The sequence below is a fragment of the Coloeus monedula genome (assembly GCF_965178545.1).
Source record: "Coloeus monedula genome assembly, chromosome: 3".
Classification (NCBI taxonomy): domain Eukaryota; kingdom Metazoa; phylum Chordata; class Aves; order Passeriformes; family Corvidae; genus Coloeus; species Coloeus monedula.
The window spans coordinates 9,152,571-9,172,454 of record NC_138783.1 but is presented as its reverse complement, the minus strand read 5'-3'; the positions used below and the strand labels follow the sequence as shown (position 1 = coordinate 9,172,454).

General features: G+C 38.1%; 1 protein-coding gene across 1 annotated transcript in view; it reads right to left on the bottom strand.

Annotated features, from left to right (window-relative positions):
• ROBO1 (roundabout guidance receptor 1) overlaps positions 1-19,884 on the bottom strand; it is a gene marked incomplete at both ends in the record, with an annotated part of 493,955 nt that overhangs the window by 248,079 nt on the left and 225,992 nt on the right. The window contains one exon of the mRNA XM_082279020.1: positions 2,261-2,587. Coding sequence (XP_082135146.1) covers positions 2,261-2,587 — 327 coding nt within the window. The remainder of the gene's footprint in view (positions 1-2,260; positions 2,588-19,884) is intronic.

Genomic DNA, 19,884 nt, shown 5'->3' with positions numbered 1-19,884 from the left:
GTTTTTGGGTAAAATTGCAGCATCAAAGCAAATAACGAGTACTCAATGATCTTCTGTACTTTGTGGAAAGCAGACACCAAATAAAGGCAATTTGACTCTGTAAACATACAAAAATTAAACTGTAACATAAGGATTTCTAAACCAGCAACTGTGTATGACTACAGGTATACAAATGTAAATGCTCTGGTGCTCAGAACAGGTGTGCTGACAACTAATCAGAGCAGTTTGCTGATTTGCAGCAATCCGCTGTGAACCTAGCTCCAGTTTATAACGACGATAGCATTACCCCTATAATGCAGAGCTTTTTAATTTAATGCAAATTTATTCCACCAGCCTTCAACTCTTTCCTTGTTCCTCACCTCTTCTGCGCTATTTAAAGTGCTTTGGTGCTATTGCACTGTCACATCACTACCTTTTCTACTAAAATAATAACCTTTACTGTTAAAATTCTTTGTCTATGATGTCCTGGTATGCAATTAAAACTGTATGCCATAATACCTACAAATTTTATTTCCAAATATTAATTGTGATTTTCTTTTTTTCCTGACAGCACTGTTGGTGGTTATTTTTTGATACTAGCCCTTCATACAAGAGCTAGTGAGATCCACTTTGAGGTGGATTAAAAATTTACTGCTACACTATTGTTAAATGGTGTACATTTACATGCTTGTAAGAAGATACTTTTTTGTCTTGAGTGTTGGCAGAAACTCTCAAAAAACTTGTGACAATATCGGTATTTTGCATTCAGACCCTGTTGGTCAGACTCTCTAGTGTAATCACATGAAAATTACTTGAGCCAGGGGTGACAAACACATTTAACAATTATGTACCAGTTGAATTGCTGCATGCCACAGTGCATCAGCCACTGAAGAGTCCACCTCACGTTTCTGGGTTCTGATGAAAAGTTGTCGAAGACACAGAAACACTACGTGCATTTCACACATTGCTTCAAGGTACATCACAAACCAAAAGAATGTGAAATAAGCACAGAACATTAAAACCCATTCTAAGAACCAACATGAAGTGCTATAAATGAAATAGCAATTAGATAAAAATCAAGATCTTAGATATTAAATGCCCACTCAAAATTACACTTAACAAGATTACACATTTACTGGATAAGCATCCTTCCAGCTACCCAGACACTGATTACTTTTATCACTAGAAGTGGTTAACGAGGAAACAGCATGATCTTAGTCATGTATATCCACTTTGTTATATGTGAAGCTTGAGATCCTTCTGGTGTAGTTATTAAAGTCCTTGGGATTGTCTTAAATATGCAAGACTAGATGGAGGGCTCAAGCAAATGCACAAATTTATAGTTTATTCCTTGGCCTTCGGTGAGACTTATGAAAATCTAACCTTTCTTCCAAAATTATACACCAACAGTGGCACTTAACTTATCTAAGAGATAAGAGCCTCTTCAGAGCTAGTTAACAACATGAATCATTCAGTCAACAGAGATCACTGTTTTCAGAGTGACTCACCCAGTTCTGTGCTGCTCTTCAACAGGACACCAGGTGAATTGCTACACATTACAAAGGAAGCCTATAAAAGCCACTTCAAAACAGATACCTAACTTTGAATTGCAAGGTTTCCTCTCATACTTCAGTAACCCCCAAAACTGATTTTTTTTGACCTACACTTGGCCCTCCATGCAAATGTTTAAACCACTTTAATGCACACTCTCTTCCTCTAAAACAAGTAGAGTTTAAAGGATACACAGGAAGAGATAAGCATTACAAAGTGATGCGAACATACTTGACTGCTCCTTCCCTTGGCCAAATACTTAAAACCAGAGAAATAATTTTGTGGGCCAGTTCCTTTAGAGAAAAAAAAAAAAATTGTTTCTAAATCTGCCATTCTTCTAGTGTTTATTTGTGCAACAACAATTACCCTGTTAGATCAAATCCTAGAGGCTATCCTACCTCCTATTACACACTGTAAATTGCATGGTTATCTGGAGAGGAAAAAACATGTATAAATTGAAACTAAGTATACAGGATGTTACAAACAGTAAGCAATCATAATTTCATGGAAGCATAAAAGTAGTGAGCACAAAATCATTTGAACTTCTCCAGTGCTATGATACATCTTCTGACTCTCCTATTTTCCTATCTCAGTATAAATAATAATTAACCGTGTAATTCCTTCATTGCTTTTAAGTCACTGCCTCAGAGGCAGCTCACACTTATTTTTATCTTCAAGTAACATCAAAGCAAGCGGCTCTTACCAAAGAGTGGGGGGGGAATGTACTTACTTGCCACCTCCAGTGATGCATTGTGACTTACAGCTTCCCCGAGGTAATTCCTTGCCACACACACGTAGACCCCTTCGTCCGGCCGGCTCTTGCGCCCGTGCACGATGCGTAAGAAAAATAAAGATCCGCTGGGCAGCAGCATCCGGTGGGAGCGCGGATCATCCTTGTCCGTTTCCACCCGCTCGCCCCCCTTGTACCACTCGATGGTGGGGGTCGGCCTTCCCTCTGCTTTGCAGTTCAGAGTGGCTGGTTCTCCTTTGGAAACAATCAAATCGGAGGGGTGTTCCACAATTCGAGGTGGGAAATCTTCCTGTCGAAGACGGGAACCTGCAAGGTAAAAATGTAAAGTTTTCTTAGGGAATCACTGCCAGGTACAGTCACGGTCTCGTAGCATAGCATTTGATAAGAGCAGCTATTAACATCCAGAAGTGTACAAAAGAAAACCGTAATGCACTTCACTGTGTGCAAGGTTCTCCCAGGGGAGTACGTTCAAAAGCATTTTTTCAACAGGGGACCTATGTCAGTGAATTGCCATATTCCTAAATCACATCGATCTTTACATGGACCTATTCATGTACATAAATTTATACATACATGCATATGCATATCTAGAATTACAAAAACTAGTCCTACAGATACTCCACAGAGATCAGACCACCTCAACCAGCAGAACTGGAACTGCTCTAATCCATAACCCAAAGCCATAGCCAACCTCATGCAGCCTTTCAAAAAGGCCATTAATTCATGCGGCGTCTACAGAGTAACTTAACATTTCTACTGCCCACAAAGTTGCTTTATTTCACTACTACTACTACTTTATTTCACTCTGAAGTTCCCTGTTACGTAGTGCATAGAGGTGTAAATGCATGGAGGGCCTGAGGGCTTCTTATGCCTCCTGCATCAAGGAAAATTTTACTTTATAAAATTCTAGATATCTCCAACCTAGAAAAAAACTGAGACAAGAGTATCCAGAATAAAAGAAAAGTTACAAAGAAGATACTCTTCCAGACAAGCTACTCCTAAACAAGATGCTCTTCTAGAAAAGCATTCCATTTCAAACTATTTCAAAATTCAAGGTGATAACTGGCATATCAAAAAAAAAAAAAAAAAACAACAAACCAAAACCACCCAAAAACGAACAAAACAACCAAAAAAGACCAGCCAAACAAAACAAAACAAAAAAACCCCCAACCAACAAACAATAACAGTCTTCATAGATATATACTACAGATGAACATAACAACCAACTGGGTACTCAAGAATTCCAAACTGGGAATAAACAGCTATCAAAACTTTCAGGGTTTTAAAATGTTGACTCGTATTCAAATTACTGTTTTCCTTATTTCTCGAAGCACAACTTTGCCATGGATAAAAATTAGTCTCTTGGGTCACTAATTCCTGATTATTAAAATCTCAGATGCCAAGATTCTTTATTAACATTAATAACATGGGGTTTGAACAGCTGCGAAGCACCAGAAAGAAACACAAGATCTATTCACTGCAGGTTAATAGACCATAAATTGATATGGAAACAGGGAAGGGAGACAAGAAGAGGAGTGGTCAAGGGACTTCTGTTTTAAATATATGCCAAATATGTCCCATATATATATACATATATATATTTATATATATGAAATGAAAATATTCTAAAATGTACAATTTTCATTTTATTTCACATTTTCTTCATCTCAAGATAATTATATGTTAAACTAATCAGCTAGCACTGCCACACACTCTCAAATCTCTCGCAGTATGGCCAGACTACACTGAAATACATTTGCATTCTGTATGTAGTAAAACAGGGTAGTTTTACATAAACATTACAGATCATTAAATACAAAACATTTCAAACAGCAATAAACCTACTCTTCAGATAAGGTTTGGGTAGAGAGAACAGAGCCAAGGAGCTTCCAAACCCTTTTGCTGGCTACACACCCCTGCACAGCCCAAGTCTGCACATCGCTCCAAACCCAGATTTTAAGCAGCATCTCCAAGAGGTTTGGCACAGGCCAAACCCAGTGAAAGGAGAGCTAAGAGCACAAGTAAAGAAAATTGTGCCTACCAGCACTGGCCTTTTGCAGCAGCTAAAAAAGCCTCTAATATACTTCTGTGTTCCTGAGAACACGTCCCAGTCACTGCAAAGCTGCATTTGTGTCCATTCATCCTGAACTTTTACACAGCTTTTGTGAAAAGCCCCTCATTCAATACTTCTGCCCTCACATTTGGGCTCGCCAATTTCAAATCCCTCTTTCCAAGGTACAAATGCCTAGAGAGGGATTAAAAACCTTATTTTGTTTGTATTTTTACATTCTTCCTATGTAACTCCCAAGGAAAGGCATAGAAACAAAGGATTACAGAGTTAAAATCAATTGCTCTAAGTCACTCTGGAAAAATAAAAAGCCAATTTCAATGTAAGATGTTTAAAGGCAGTTAAGAATTCGTTTAAAAACCAAAGTTTTGACATATGCTCATATGTACCATGTTTGTATTTTCACAGGCAATGCTAGCCAGCCAGCACACAATACAGTACAAGCCTCCTATTGTTTCTTCCAGCCTGGCCCAGACCACAAATAAATGAAATACCATTTTCAAATATATTGTATGCAAGCTTTCCACACTGACATTTAACTGGCTGTACATGTACTTCAAGTACCGTACAGAATGAAAGCATAAAGACTGACCTCTAAACTTTCTTGAAAACTGAGATTCAAAACCCTAAGCGGGGGGAAAAAAAAATCCTTCAGGATCATCCAGGAATGCTCATATATATTTTTATCTTTGCTGGATATTACTGGAGAAGATAAATGACAGAAATGTCCACTAAATTATTGGGGTTTTTTTTAATCTTAGCATTTTATAAAGTAACATTTCTCTAGCAAATTTCATAAAACTGCTTAAATCAGGAAGGGACAAAAGTAGCATGATTAGTTGACTGGCACATAGTGAGCATTAACCACAGATTCAGTGACAACTGCCTGAGGGGTATAATGGCCTTGACAGGCAAGTTACAATCTTTCTACATATCTACACATTTTTCTTTTTCTTTTTTTTTTTAATCTTTCTTTTCTTTTAGCTAGTTATTTAAGCTGCATTTACGTTTTATTGAGAAGAAGCAGCTTCAATTATCAACATAAATCTTAGAGTGGGCACCAATCCTGTAATTTTCCTGTCAAAAATCCTTCCCAGAGGATATTTGATAAAAAAAAAAAAAAAAAAAAAACATACCTCTAGAAGCTGAGCACCTAATACATACTGGATCTGCCATTAAAAATACAACAGAGCTGCTTTTTCTTTCCCCCAAAGATGACAGCACTGGGTTACAGGAACTAACCAACTTGTGTTCTCTGCTTTTATTAAAATTCAAGTATTTCATAAAAAGTCAACTGGATGCCACCAATTAAAGCATGCCATACTAATTATTTCATGCTGCTACTTAAAAGAACAATTATATGAAATCATGTTCCCAGTTTCTTGGACTGTGTCACAACACTTTTTACAAGAATTCAAACAATGACATAAACAGATGTGAAGGTTCAAAGACAACTTGCATTAGATGAATAGCAAACTCGCAGAAGCTAAGATTTGCCTTTATTCCCACCTTAAAACTTCTTGTTGGTAGCATATGCAAACAAAACTTACTGAAAAACAGCAGAGAGTGTATTTAAATATGAAAGCTGCTGCTACCAGGGGTTCAAACACTGTGTACCCCTTGTGTAAAAACACTTTCTCCATCAGGGGGAAAACAAAAAAGGTTTGTGCTATTGGAACGAACTGCATCAGTCCATCTAAACCTGAGCTCATATGCATATGGAAAACCTCATTTCCCAAGATCTATATATCTAAATAGTAATTTATCATAGGTATTATAAAATACTACGTGACAGACTGCATCCTTAGCCAAATTCCTGAGGGCCAGTATACTCTTCGCCCAAGTTCTTTTCCACTGCACAAATACAGCATTAACACTGATTTTCAAAGCACGAGAACCTTGCTCTTTTTTTCTCATTACTGAAACCCTATGTAAGATCTGAGTAACTGGCCTAATTGCTATCAAAGTTATTAGTAAAATGCTAACAAACAAAACCACAGGTTAAACAGCAGTGTTAGGTGATCCTTGCAAACAATTATACTTATTTAGAACCTAAGAGCTTTCCCAATTCCCCAGTGTTTCCTGTACTAACTTAACATATTTCAGAAACTTTTCAGGAAGTGGAGGGGAGTATCTTTGTGGTTTTATGTAAGTTGACTGGAAAGATGTTCCATAAGTCTCTCACTCTAGTGGTTAGAAATCTTTGCCTAATCCTCAGGTTAAACATATCCCCAAATAGTAAATACCTCGTTCTCCCTGTGCTGAATTATAATTATAAAGTGCCCTATAATTCAGATTTCTCCACAAACTTCTCGAAATTTTATGCCTTTGACATGCAATTGCAACCTTTTCCTTTTTTACCATCCTCTTGGATTCTGTGTTGTTGCTGCTCTTAAAAGTCACAAACCTAATTTCATCTGGTTTTCCCCTCATAAGATTTGCTCCCCCTTTTCCTTGTCTTAAATTCTAGTTTGAGTTTATCCTTTTTGAAGATGGAAACCCCAAACCATATACACTCCAGAGGCAAGCAGACTTCGAGTACTATTTCAAGCACACACTGCAAACCAATATCACATCATGCTACAGGGCAAAAATAACTGCAAGATAAATCAAAATACTTTTCTGAAAGTGGCTTTTCCGCCCCTATACCTGCAGCTAACCTAACCTACTGGGTTTGCCTTGTTGCACAGACAACAAATAATTTTCAAGGAGAAACCAACAGAAGTAGGAAGATCCACTGAGATTTTGTCCCATTCATTTTCTTTCTCTCAACTTCTCCATTCTTTTAATATTCCTATGCTTTGTATACTACCCTTGTGCAGCTTCAATAAAACACCTGATTTCCTGAGCTTTGATGTCTATAAGAACATCACATATCAAAAAGCAACCATTTTGACATTTCCTTTTCAGGTGTTGCAGTCATACCTTCATAACCAAAGATATGAAGTAATTAATAAAGACAGTGATGCTGGGCCTATTTGAATTTTCCCAAAGTAGTCAGCTGCATTGGAACAGAAATTTCACTGTCTAATTCTACTTTGCTATAAAGCAAAAGAGTAAAAACTGCATTTAACTGATATTTCTGAAACACTAATTAGAGAATAGCACTGGTGTCACTTTGGACTGAGGAAGCAGGTCTTTGACAGAGTTTTATTTACAACAGCTGCTCATTTCTAACATCAGAGCATTAAACACATATTCTAGAAAAACAAAGTTACACTTTTTACCTAAATCCTGCCATTATTTTGCACAGTCGTAACTGTGAACATTTCCAAAACTCTTTCAAAAGGATGCCACCTTTACAAACAAAAATGTTCATCTGCAAGTGAGAGAGTATTCGCACACTAAGGAGGAAAAGGCATAGTTGGAATGTAACAGCACTGTCGCATCAGCTGATTAATGCCCACCCGGGACTACAGGATTATTGAAATGCATTTCAAGACATGGTAAATGGTTCCAAATACTGATCTGGGAATAGGTCCAGCTCTTTTCAACAGATATCATAAAATGTGACAAGCAAGGCTCTGACTTTGGATCAGGAGAACCTGCAATTTCCCTACATCTTCCCAATGAAGAGAAATGCCCCATTTCTTTTGCTGAGAACACAGAGGAAAAGAGGTGAGCAAGATGTAACTGAAAAGAAAAGCCCTGAACACTACCTGATCACTCCCACCAGGAAACCACACTGATGTTCCCTGAAAAAGAAGTTGTTCTTATCTCAGTTTACATCAATATGTCAAGGAATCCTTTTGTTTCCCTCCCTTAATCGCTACTGAAATGTCTGTTCCTAATAATAGATGAAATTATTAAAATATTTTCTTTTTAATTATTTCTTCCACTAAGGGATATTTTGGGGTAAAGCAAGTTGTACTTTAAATATGAAATCTGATTACAAAATGTGGGCCATGGCTTTTAAAATAAATTTGTAGACACCCACAAAACGTTTTTCCCGCTTAAAAAGACAGAAACAAAAAACACTTCAAGGTTAAGACACCATGAATTACAATTGCATTTCTGTCATAGCTACCACACTATCAGGAGATGTCAGAAACCAATAATTTACTGTACACTTATGGCTGGAAAAAAACCCAGGGTAATGACAGAGCGCCTGGAGTTTTAAGCCACGTCTGTCTGTCTCTTTGAAATAAGAGATTAAACGGGAGCTGTACTAAAAATGCCTCAAATCCAGACTGATCTCGTGCCTGGCTCTTACACTGAGAGATGTAACCCAAACACTGGAAGCTAGAGACATTCAATTTGCACAATATTCATGACCTGGTCAACTGAACAGGAGCTAGTTGAAGTATTGTAGCAATAGGCTAAATAAACAAAGACAAAAGATAATTTTTTAAGAAGTTTATATATCATTGGTGTAAATGGTTTGTTTCTGTTCCTTATTCTGCAGTAATTCTGGACATACGTGATTACGTCAGAAAAAGCCGTAAATGCCAAGGCAAAAAGTCTTCTGGAAAGAGGTATATTATCTTAGAGTTATTTAAATACTGTGCCTGGTGGGAATGGGGAAAAAAACCTGGCAAATACGGCATTGCTCAGATATTAACACTGAGTCTCCATTTTAGTTCCTAAAGACATATTTCCCAGGGGATGCTAAGAGAGACTTGCTCTCTGAAATAATCACTTTTAACAAAGGAGCCCGAAGTGGCAACAGTAAGAGTCATGCTTCAGTTTCTTAATCCAAAATTAAATTCAACTCTTCCAAATTGCTCTCGAACAAACCACTTATTTTCAAGAGACTCAGCTTTACACTCAATCTTTGTTACACAAACACATGCTACTGGTTTGTGCAGCAGTTAGCATAAATAAGTCCTGACCTGGTTATTCATTAAATTAGCTAGAATATAAATTTAAAATAATAATATTTATATTGCGTCATGTAAGAGGCTGACATTTACATAAAGCCCCAGGCAACAGTTAATGTTCCCAGGGTAAGAAACTGGTCAGTTTTATTTTTTCTTTCCCTCAGTTTTGTTTTCTGGTACGGTATTTATCTCTTCTGACTTTGGTGGATGCTGGAATAGTCTGAGATATCAGTATCTAGAGCAGTGACTTTTGAAACTAAAACTCCCTCAATAAAAACAACAACATCCCACACCAAACTGCTAAGTTGGGAATAGTATTTTTCCTTAAGGGAAACATTAATGAAATTACAGAAATACCTTCATTAATAATGCAAAATTAACTATGACCCAGTGAGCAACTCCACTATATTCAAAAACAAAAACAAGCACAATGGTAATAAAGCCTATTTCATTACTCCTTTTGTCTTTGAAAGGGCTGGAGTGATGCTGGGAGATATTTTCCACACTGGGATGACACTGAGAAGTGCATTGCAGCAAGACTGAGAATGGCTGAGCTGTATGTGAAGGCAAGCTGGTCTCTGGAGATTTGGATGTGACAAGCTGGCAATGACCACACCAAACTGCAGGATGAGTGAGGCAGTGAGGTCAGGCGGGTACACAAAGAGCATGACACTGTGGGAGCTGCACAGGCCCTGCAATGGCTCTCAAGAGCATAAGGGAAAAGAAGTGGCAAAGGATTATGGAAAGGATGCAAATGTTAAGTAGAGCTGAAGTGAAGAGACACTGGAAGACCACTAGGGAAACAGATACTTGAACTATATTAAAGTAATAGGATTTGATGATAATTGAATAATTCTGTGGACAACAGAGCTAGAAAGATACTGAAAATGACCACTGGTTAAACAGAGGACTGGGGACACAGTGGGAAGATCTGAGACAGCTCAGAGCAATCATTTCTGCCCTGTCCTCCTCCTTCCCTGGCAGATGGCATTCCCTACAAAGGCAGGACTGACAGCTCTGGTCTGCTGTCAGCAGCTTGAGAAGAGAAGAGAGAGTAAATGGGAAAGTGCGGGGACTGAGGCTGGTGTGAGTTACGTAAGAATTGCCAGTTCCAGGGCTTGGTTTTCTATTGAGCAGGGAGGGAAGGAGGATTAGGAAACAAAGAAGAGGCAGTCAGGCTCTCCTCTACCTTCAATCCTTGTCCTTGATCATGTTCCACCCCAGACTAGAAGAGTATCTCGTTGGCTGTGAGTCACTGGTTTGCCATTTGGGACAGGAAAACAGAACTTGAGGAAAAACAATGAGAGTGCACCAAACCAAAGGAGGACTCGTAGCTGCACTGAAGGAGCCAAACGAACTTCCAATTAAGCAACAATGCCTACAACTCAAAATTATGTAGATACATTATATAAACAACTATTACATTAATATAGTTATATGTTTTACATAGTACGTATTTTCTTCGTATATGTGTTGATAAATCAGATTTCAGACATACTGATGCAGAAAGTTTTTACTCCACCTGTAGGTTTGTCCGTAATCAGTGTCAAAGATTTCACCTATTTGTGGCATGATTACAGCATATTAGGCTATTTTATTCCAAAACTTAATCTATATGGACAAACAAAACACAAAATATCCTTTTGGATGATCATACTCATCCAAAAAAAATAGATCTAAAGATATATGTGGTTTGGGGGTTACTCTTTTCTAAAGTCATGCAGTCACAAAAACTCAATGCTTTCTCTTTACTGTATTTCAGAGGAGTTGCCCCCACATTCTTCCAGACTTTTCAAAGTCACCTCCTACCATCCTTCGAAACTAATTTCCACTTGCAGATACAGTGTGAGATTGAATCTGATATTGATCAACTGCATGTTCAAATGTCTGAGATGCTGAGAGAAGGGAAAAAGGATCCTCATTTCTCCAGGGCTATTGGGAAGCCAGAGAAACAGCAATTCTCAATAGGACCAGGGGTTTTCTCTTCTCAGCAACATTCCTCAACTCTGAGACAGCACAAGTACTGTAACACCCCAGCCAACAGCACTCCTAGGCTGTGCCTGGGCCCATTTTGCTACATCACATACAACTGATACTGCCATTTTTTTTCTTGTTCCCAAACTGGATTTAAAGAGAAATATGATGATTCAAAACACCTGTCCAAAATCACACTTTTTAAGATGAATGTAAATCTGTTTCAGATGCAAGGGTGAATGAATGAATGAAACATGAAAACTGCCCTCATGAATCCTAATGTTAGGTATTTACAGGAGATGTATGCCAGCTGAGAAATAAGTTTGAATTTAAATATTCAGTGATTGCATCACACGCAGAAAGCCACATCCCAGGACTTCCTTAAATGTACAAAAGTATGGGCCCAGAAGACTATCATGCACCGAGTTTTCTTCTCTGATGGATGAAGAACCATTACTATCTACAAGTCTGAATTCCTACCCCACAGCAGGACTGCTGAAAACCTGGTGAAAAATCATCAAAAAAGTCATCCAATGTCTCTGCCACCCTTTTCTCTTTCCGGCTGGATTTTAGTTCTGCTTGTGTGAAAATTGTACAACCACCTGAATACACCACAGTGGCTAAAAACAGGGCCTCTATATTAAATTGACACACAAAAAAAATGCATATTTATCAAGTTGTTTTGGATGAAAGAAATGGGAAAAAGAATTATTACCAGATTATTTTCCTGAATATTCATAGTGAATTCTTCAGAAAACTTGTGGCTAATAGCCTAGGTGTTCAGCCTAGTATATTTAAAGTATATATGCCTGAAGTATATTTAAACATGTAAAGCAAAGCTTTTGAGATGTTCTATATGATAAGCACACTCAAGGAAGATATTTAAGTAACACCAGTTTTCAGCAAGTTATTGACTTTTTCAAGACAAAGTAGTGAGCCACAATTTAAGGGATAGTTGTCTGAAGTAATTTATACTTTAAAGAAAACAAAATATTTGAAATGGCCTTTTAAAGGATTAGTAACAAATCCCTAGAGGAATGCAGCCCACCTCAGTCAATTTTCACCCTTAAAAGCAAATTCTGACATATCCAGAACATTAATGAAGACAATGTTTATGCCTTACATAGCAAGCTAAGTGTGAGAACTCTACAGATAAACAAAAATGCTGTTGAATGTCTACTGAAGCTCAGAATGGAATGCAAAAAAAAGTTGAAAAACGGCAGTAGCTTATGGTTGTTGATAAGATTTAGGGAAATGAAGAACATTATTAACAGTAGGAGAAAAAGTTAAAAATCAAATTATTTGATTAAGTTTAAAAAGTCAGGGGTCTATTTCCCATTATTTTAATTATTTTATAATTATTTTTTAATAGCTCACTCAACGATTAGCTTTTGAATAGCTATTATAAGGGGTTCCGGTGAAAGGATCAGAGAGAAACACAGATCAATATTCAGTGGTCATAAATGGAAAAAGGAAGGAGAAGGGAGAGGTAAGAGGAAAATAGTGCTACACAACCATGAGGCTGAGTCCAAAGCACAGAGGAATACTCAAGCATGGAAAAAGACACAGACCTCAAGAGTTCTGTCGATCTGTGCAAGAAAGATTAAAAAAAACCCAGTAAGTGAAATGAGAAGAATGGAGCTGTATGATATGAGAGCATTTTAATGCATAATGTAACATCACCACAAGCAAGCAAGCAGAGGTTTGTGTGGTTTACACATATAAATGCAAATGCTGACAAAGCCTTCAAAATTATTAAGGCGAATAGCTGTTTGAAAACAAGGGAAAAGAATAATTACTTTTATTATTACTTCTAGCAGCAATCCCTGTGACAGGGGTGAGGGTTCAACCAGCAAAAAATAGGTCATTGCCAGAAATGAATAAACCTTAGAGGAATCTGTGTGCCCAGAAATGTTATCTTTCTTTTTTTTCAACTTTATCAATAGTTCTGGTAGAAGAGATTACTACTCTGCATAAGGCTTGTTTCACTAGTTAAGATATCCCCACACAGAGAGGCAAGTGGAAAAACAGTAGCAGCCACCTATAAAAACAGGCAGCTAGATTAAAAGAATTCGACTAAGTATGCTCCATCAGCTGAGGAAAGCTATCACTCTCCATTCTGCAAGACTATGTATGATTATATTTTGGAGTTTCCCTTCTATAAAATTAAACTGTATTTTACAAGGATGTAGAAATGCTGATTAAAAAAAAAAAGCTACTTGTATTTATTCATATAAAGAAACAAATTTTATCTTGTGTACAAGTATCTCTGCTTGGGATTATGGTAATACTTCTAGTATGCAGGAAGCTACCTGTTCACTAAATTTGTTATAACCTGGAGAGGAGAATGCAAAGTGGACTACTTTTAATTACCACCTCCATGCCCTGCTTCTGTCTCTCCTTTCTCCTGTGGTTAGTTACTCCATGTAGGATTTGGTCAGTGCTTCCTGAGAGGTGGAAGCTGGCTGGGACCTTTACTGCCAGCATGTAATATAAATATCACCACAAACTGACACTGCTCAAGCAGCTACATCCATCTCTGCTACTGCCCTGTCCAGCATGGCTGGGCAGGTGGGTACAAAGAACCAGAGGATTTGTTTGTTTTTATCCTTGCAAAGCACTATCCAAGGTTTTAAGTATTCTTTTTTTTTTTTTTTTTTGCAACAGGGTTTTCAAGGCTAAACTACTTTTTCTTTCTGTACCATGATTATAATTACAGCATAGTTTCCAAATGTTAAAAAGCAACCAGTATACAGACTTTTCCACTTTGTGTAAAGAGCTATTTGAAACAAAACCCTAAATTAAGGCTTCCTGAAAGCTGAAAGTCTTCAGTGGGACTAATTAGACAGAACCACTAGGCCTTGAGGCTCACAGCTGCTCACCAGTACCCTCTGCAAAGACTGAGAATTAAACACATGGTTAGGGGTTTAAATTGATTAACGGGCATCACTTGTTCCTCCTCTACAGGTAAAACCCTAATATCAATCTTTTTATTTTCTAATATACCATTATGTGACTAATTAGTAGGCATTATGGCACATCTATCAGTTTAAATGAATTTTTAATGACAATTAATCTTCCCTCTTTTAAAATTCTTATTTTAAATAAATGGGCAATTCTCCCCTAGTGTTTTGATTAAAAACAAAAGCTAAGCAGTGCTAAAAAAAAAGTCAATTAAAAATAAATGGATCTTTTTGTGAGAGACTGTACTGCAAATTGTCAGTCTTCTATGTGTTACACGGGAATTCTACTCTTAATTTGTTCTATAATTATGTGGTTGCTGCAAGTATTTATAAGCTGATATATCTGCATCAGGAACACCACACTGGAATAGCTGCAGGACTTTACAAACAGAAGTGAATTATAAGTAGTCAAGATACAGAGGACACAAGATTAGACAGCATTTGATTCTTCACAAGGACAGCGGTAAACCACTCACTATCAAGACTATCAGGTAGGAAACACCGGGGAAGGGCTTGGAAATCTTTATTTCCATCAACTGCATCAATCTGCCAACACAGCACACCATGATCACTGAGAAACACTATCAAGAGAGCAACTGGGTTAATTCATCAACTTTGAAAATAATGATCTAACAAAAAATAAATGAAAAAGAAACCAGTGCATAAGACTTAGAAGAAGGGAAGAAAAAGGTCTCTAAAACACATCAGCCCAAATCCCGTATTTTATCATTGGGTTTCAAGGATAGTTCAAAGCTCTCACAAAAGATTGTGTGCCACTCAACCCCATGTTCTTCTTTCAGCTCGAGAGTGATGTGGTGAAAAGCCACTCCATGTCCTCTCATGATAATGCCCCTAAGGGGAACCACTGTATGCAAGCACCAGGTGCATGGCCTTGGCAGTATTTTTTTTTAAGTGTCTATATATAAAAATAAAATAATTTAGATTTTCTATTAGGTGCATGTAATGCCTACAGAGTGCAGAGGAAAGAAAAAATGACTCATTATAAAATATATATTTTTAACATTCTAAGCAGAAAATTATGCAGAATTAGCCTGCTTGGTGTGAAACTGCCTAACCGAGCCAAAATCAAATCTCTCGTTTCTTCATGCCTTGCCACTTTAGTAATGGTAAATTAGTCACTTCCTTCCATCTGGAATGAGCAGTCCACAGACTTCAGGTGTCTTTGGGGTGTTTAAGCCCTTTCCTTCAAACCCCGACAAGAACACTTATTCCCAAGAAGGATTTGAGAAAGGTGATGGGGGGCTGTTTGTATCAACCATTACAGAAGTCCAGCAAATAGAGAAATTTCTGCACTAAGGGTATTGATCAATTTTACCCAAAGCAACCAAAACACCAATTTTAGAAGAAAGCAGTTGTGACTTTTTACAAAATCCAGTCTGGTAGGTCTGAGGCAGTTACAGAATGTGCTAGTGCATAGAATGTCCTCAAGACCATAAGAATAATAGCAGGCATGTGGGGAATGTGAAGCTCAAAGGCAGCCTGGGCTGCAGTGACCATGGAATTGTGGAGTCTGAGATCCTTGGGGCAGTAAGGAGGGTGAGAAGTGCGCTCACTACCCTGGACTTCAGGAGAGCAGAGGGTATCTTCAAGGATCTCCTTGGCAGAGTGCCAGGGGATAGAGCCCTGGTGGGAAGAGGGGCCCAAGAGAGCTGGAAGATGCTCAAGGACTGCCTCCTCCAGGCTCAAGAATAATGCACCCCTACAAAGAAAGTCAGGGAAGATTGCCAGGAGGTCTCCATGGTGAACAAGGAGCTCCCAGACAAACACAGACAGGTAGCTTAGTGAGGGTGGAAGCAGGGATCATTAGGAAAGTTAAAGCACTGGCAGAAGCAAATCTGGCCCAGGACACCAACAGTAACAAAAAAAAAAAACCTTTTAAGGTGTATCAGCAATAAAAGAAAGACTAGGAAAAGTGTTGAGTCCCCTCAGGAGGAATATGGGACACCTGGCTACCCAGGACATGGAGAAGGCTGAGGAACTCAACAACCTTTTTTTTCCCCAGTCATCACCTGCAAGTTTTCCAGCCACAGTGACTAAACTGCAGAAGGTGAAAGCAGGGACTGGGAGAATGAAGTACCACCCACTGTAGAAGACCAGGTCTGAGAATGTCAAAGAAACCTGAATGTGCACAAGTCCACGGGACCCGATGAGATACATCCTTGGGTCCTAAGGGAACTGGTGGATGATGTGGCTAAGCCACTATATTGAGAATACAGCAGTCTACTGAAGCTCCCACTGACTAGAAAAGGGGAAACAACCCTCGTTTTTGAAAAGGGAAATAGGGGAGACCCAGGGAAACTCAGGCCAGTCAGTATCATGTCAGTGCCTGGCAAGATTGTGGAGCAGATCCTCCTGGAAACTATGCTAAGGCACAGGGAGAATAAGGAGGTGATTGGTGACAACCAACATGGCTTCACTAATGGCAAATCATTCCTGACAAATTTGGTGACTTTCCACAGTGGGGCTTACAGCAGTGATGGGCAAGGAAAGGACAAGAGATGTCATCTTCCTGACTTGTGCAAAGCATTTTACAGTGTGCCACATGAGATCCTTGCCTCCGAGCCGGAGAGCCATGGATTTGACAGATAAGACCTCTTGGTGGATAAGGAATGGTCTGGATGGTCACAATCAAGAGCTGCAGTCAATGTTTAAATGCCCAGATTGAAAGTGGTGACCAGTGATGTTCCTCAGGGGTCCGACTGCTGTTTAAAATCTTTGTTGGTGACACAGACAGTAGAATTGATATGTACCCATAAATCCAACTTTATAACTAAACACAAACTTAATCACTACTTTAAAGCAAAGCAACAGATCCCAAAAATGTCTTCCATCCTAGTTTAAGTAAATGTCTTTAATGTTTAAAAGCAAAAGGAATGCTCATATAAACATATAGCACTAAGCCATAGTAGAGATCATCCCTGACCTTGAAAAAAGCCTTTCTTCGTATACTTCAGGAGGAAAAAAAGGACCATTTTCCTGTTAATGCTGTCATAAAGCCCACAGTGAATTACTAAAAATCATTACTTTTATGTTAAAAGCTCTCACAATGACAAGAATGAATTAGCAGGGGATGGCAAGTAAAAAGACAAGTAATGCTTAAGAGGCCATCTCCACAAAACACTGCTGGGAATGCAAATGTCTAAAGCTTTGCGTGCTTATTAATATTGCTCATTGTAGTCCCCTCTCTTTGCAACAATTTACCTGCTCTCCTTTGCTAATGTACAATCTCCTTCCCCCCCACACCCATTAGGAAGACTCCCTTCCTTATAAATATCTGTCACTCACCCCACAGCATGCTGGCTCTCCACTGACACAGAACTCTGCTAATAATGCTATTAATAACTACTGGTGAAAAAAAACCTGCAGGGGTAGACAAAATTGTAGTGGCAAATAATGCATTGTTTCCAGCTTAGATAAGACAGTACCCTACTAGGGACAATAAGCCAGAGGAACTGAAGTTTAAGTCCTGGAAAAAGGAATCTACTCCTAAGAATTATTTCATGTGAGGGGGAGAAGGAAAAGAAATTCCAGCAACTGAATACAGGACCTGTTCAAAATTTGAAGTAATTAGTATCCTTCCTCCACTGAGTGTTACAAAACCAAACTTCTGTAAGAAATTCTGCAAAGAAGCCTGTACATGTTCACCAGAAACTACTATTGAATAGTAATCCATACAACTTAAGAGATTTCTATAAATCATAAAAGGTAAACATTACTAAAGTAAAACATAACCTAGTGACACAGTAAAGCTTTTCTCCTCCAAGTAAATATGTTTTTAAGTTGATGTTTCAATCAGAATATGATAGATGACATTATAATTAGGTATTGTTTTCAGGATGAAAGATTTCTTCACACAGCTGAAAAAAGAACAGACATTCACAACAGGGAATCCTTTAAAAAAAACCCCTAAAATTTCCTTTATACACTTTCTATTTCTATTTATAAGGTCAACAAATTGCTGCATTCAGTTATCTGCAAAAAAGATTTTTATTCATTACACCAAAGCTTTATACTTTAAAAACCCACAATTTTTCTTGTCCTCCCCAAAAGCACTCCCAAAACAATTGTTATAGGACCTTCTCAGTTCTGTAGAACCAAATGCAGAGAGAGATCTGACCCATACATTTTTTTCATACCAATGTCCAAAATATAATGTCTGCTTAAACAAACAAGGGGAAAAGACATAAGATGGAGTTACAAAGACATCTATTATGTCTTCATATTGCTCCTGTCATCATGCCCAGTAGCTAATTTTAGTGCCATAGATGAGTGAATTTAGCACAGTAGCTTTCCAAATCTAGCAGGATGAAGAAATCCCATGAACTGTCGGCAGGAACAGCAGGTCAACCAATTCTCTGGGACAGGAGAACAAGAACCCAGGGATAGTGTAACATTGTCATGAGGAAGATCAGTACAGGAACCCCAGAAAGAATTTATAATTTGGTTGTTTGCCTGTGATCCTTGAAGAAACTCGATGGAAACAAACAACAGCTATTTTCAAGTAATTTACTGCAAATAACATTCATAAGGTTAGAACAGACTTGTGGAATGGAGTTGTGCACAGTACTAATAAATACTTGTTATCCTTGTATTTTTGTTAAGAAACAAGTACAGTCTTGCAGAACTTGTCAGCAGATGAACTTAGATTTCTCATTACCATTAAATTACATGGGTCAGGTGGCTCATTTCAATCGAACAAGTACCTACAACATCACTATTACAGACTTCCTAACTTAAAGACTTAGATTGTCTAATATTAACCCAAGTTAAACATTATAAAAGAATCACACAACAGCCAAACACATGAAACTTGTTCATAATGAACAATTAAACCCCAAGTCATTACCTGAGAGAAGCTGTCTCCCCTTCCCATAACCTCCAGCACTCACAATGGCATCATCACCTCACTGCCACTGCTCATAGTTGCCATAGGTTGGACCTTTATCTAACTTGTTTTTCTTCTGCTTTACCCCCCACCCCTTTTTTTTTTTTTTAAATAAAACTCATCAGATAAATTCACAATAGAACTATTCTCCTGTCTTTATTCTCCTACCTTGACCTAGTCCTCCTTTGCAAAGCACAAATTTTGCTTGGACTTGACTCAAGTTTCAGAAAAAAGAAGCGATCATTATTGCTCTGGAGACTGATCTTCTATTACTTTCATTTCATAGATACTGGTAAATGGCTCAGTGAGCCACAAACAAAAGCACCACCATGCTTCAGCACATCCTCTTTACACAAGTATACATTTTAATAAAAATGTATTTAAATATCCCTCTAAATCATCACCGTTAATAACATAATTTGCTTAGAGCTTTAAGGCGTTTCTGCCAGCCACAAATGGCAAGCCTGAGCAGTGTTGGTTACTACTGGAACCATATCAACCTATGTGTGCTCTCCTCCTCTCCCACATCCTTACTCTCAACTAGAATAATTTTTGAAGAAATGGATATTCCAACTCCCACTGGCCAAAATAGGTCTTTCTGCCACTGAACAGAAGCATTTCAGAAGACACACTATTAAATCTGGTTAATGCACCATCAGTCAGTTGCAAAAACTTGTATCTACATACATCAAATAGTTTCCAAAAGAACAAAACAATTTAAAAGAATTATCTGCAAAATTAGCTATTCATGTTTTATTTCTGTCCAGATTGCCCTACAGCTTCTATAGTGTGACATAACTTGCCAACATATCATACAATACTGGAGGATCAACAGAGAAATTTACTGGATGTGCAAAAGGAAAGGGAAGTTG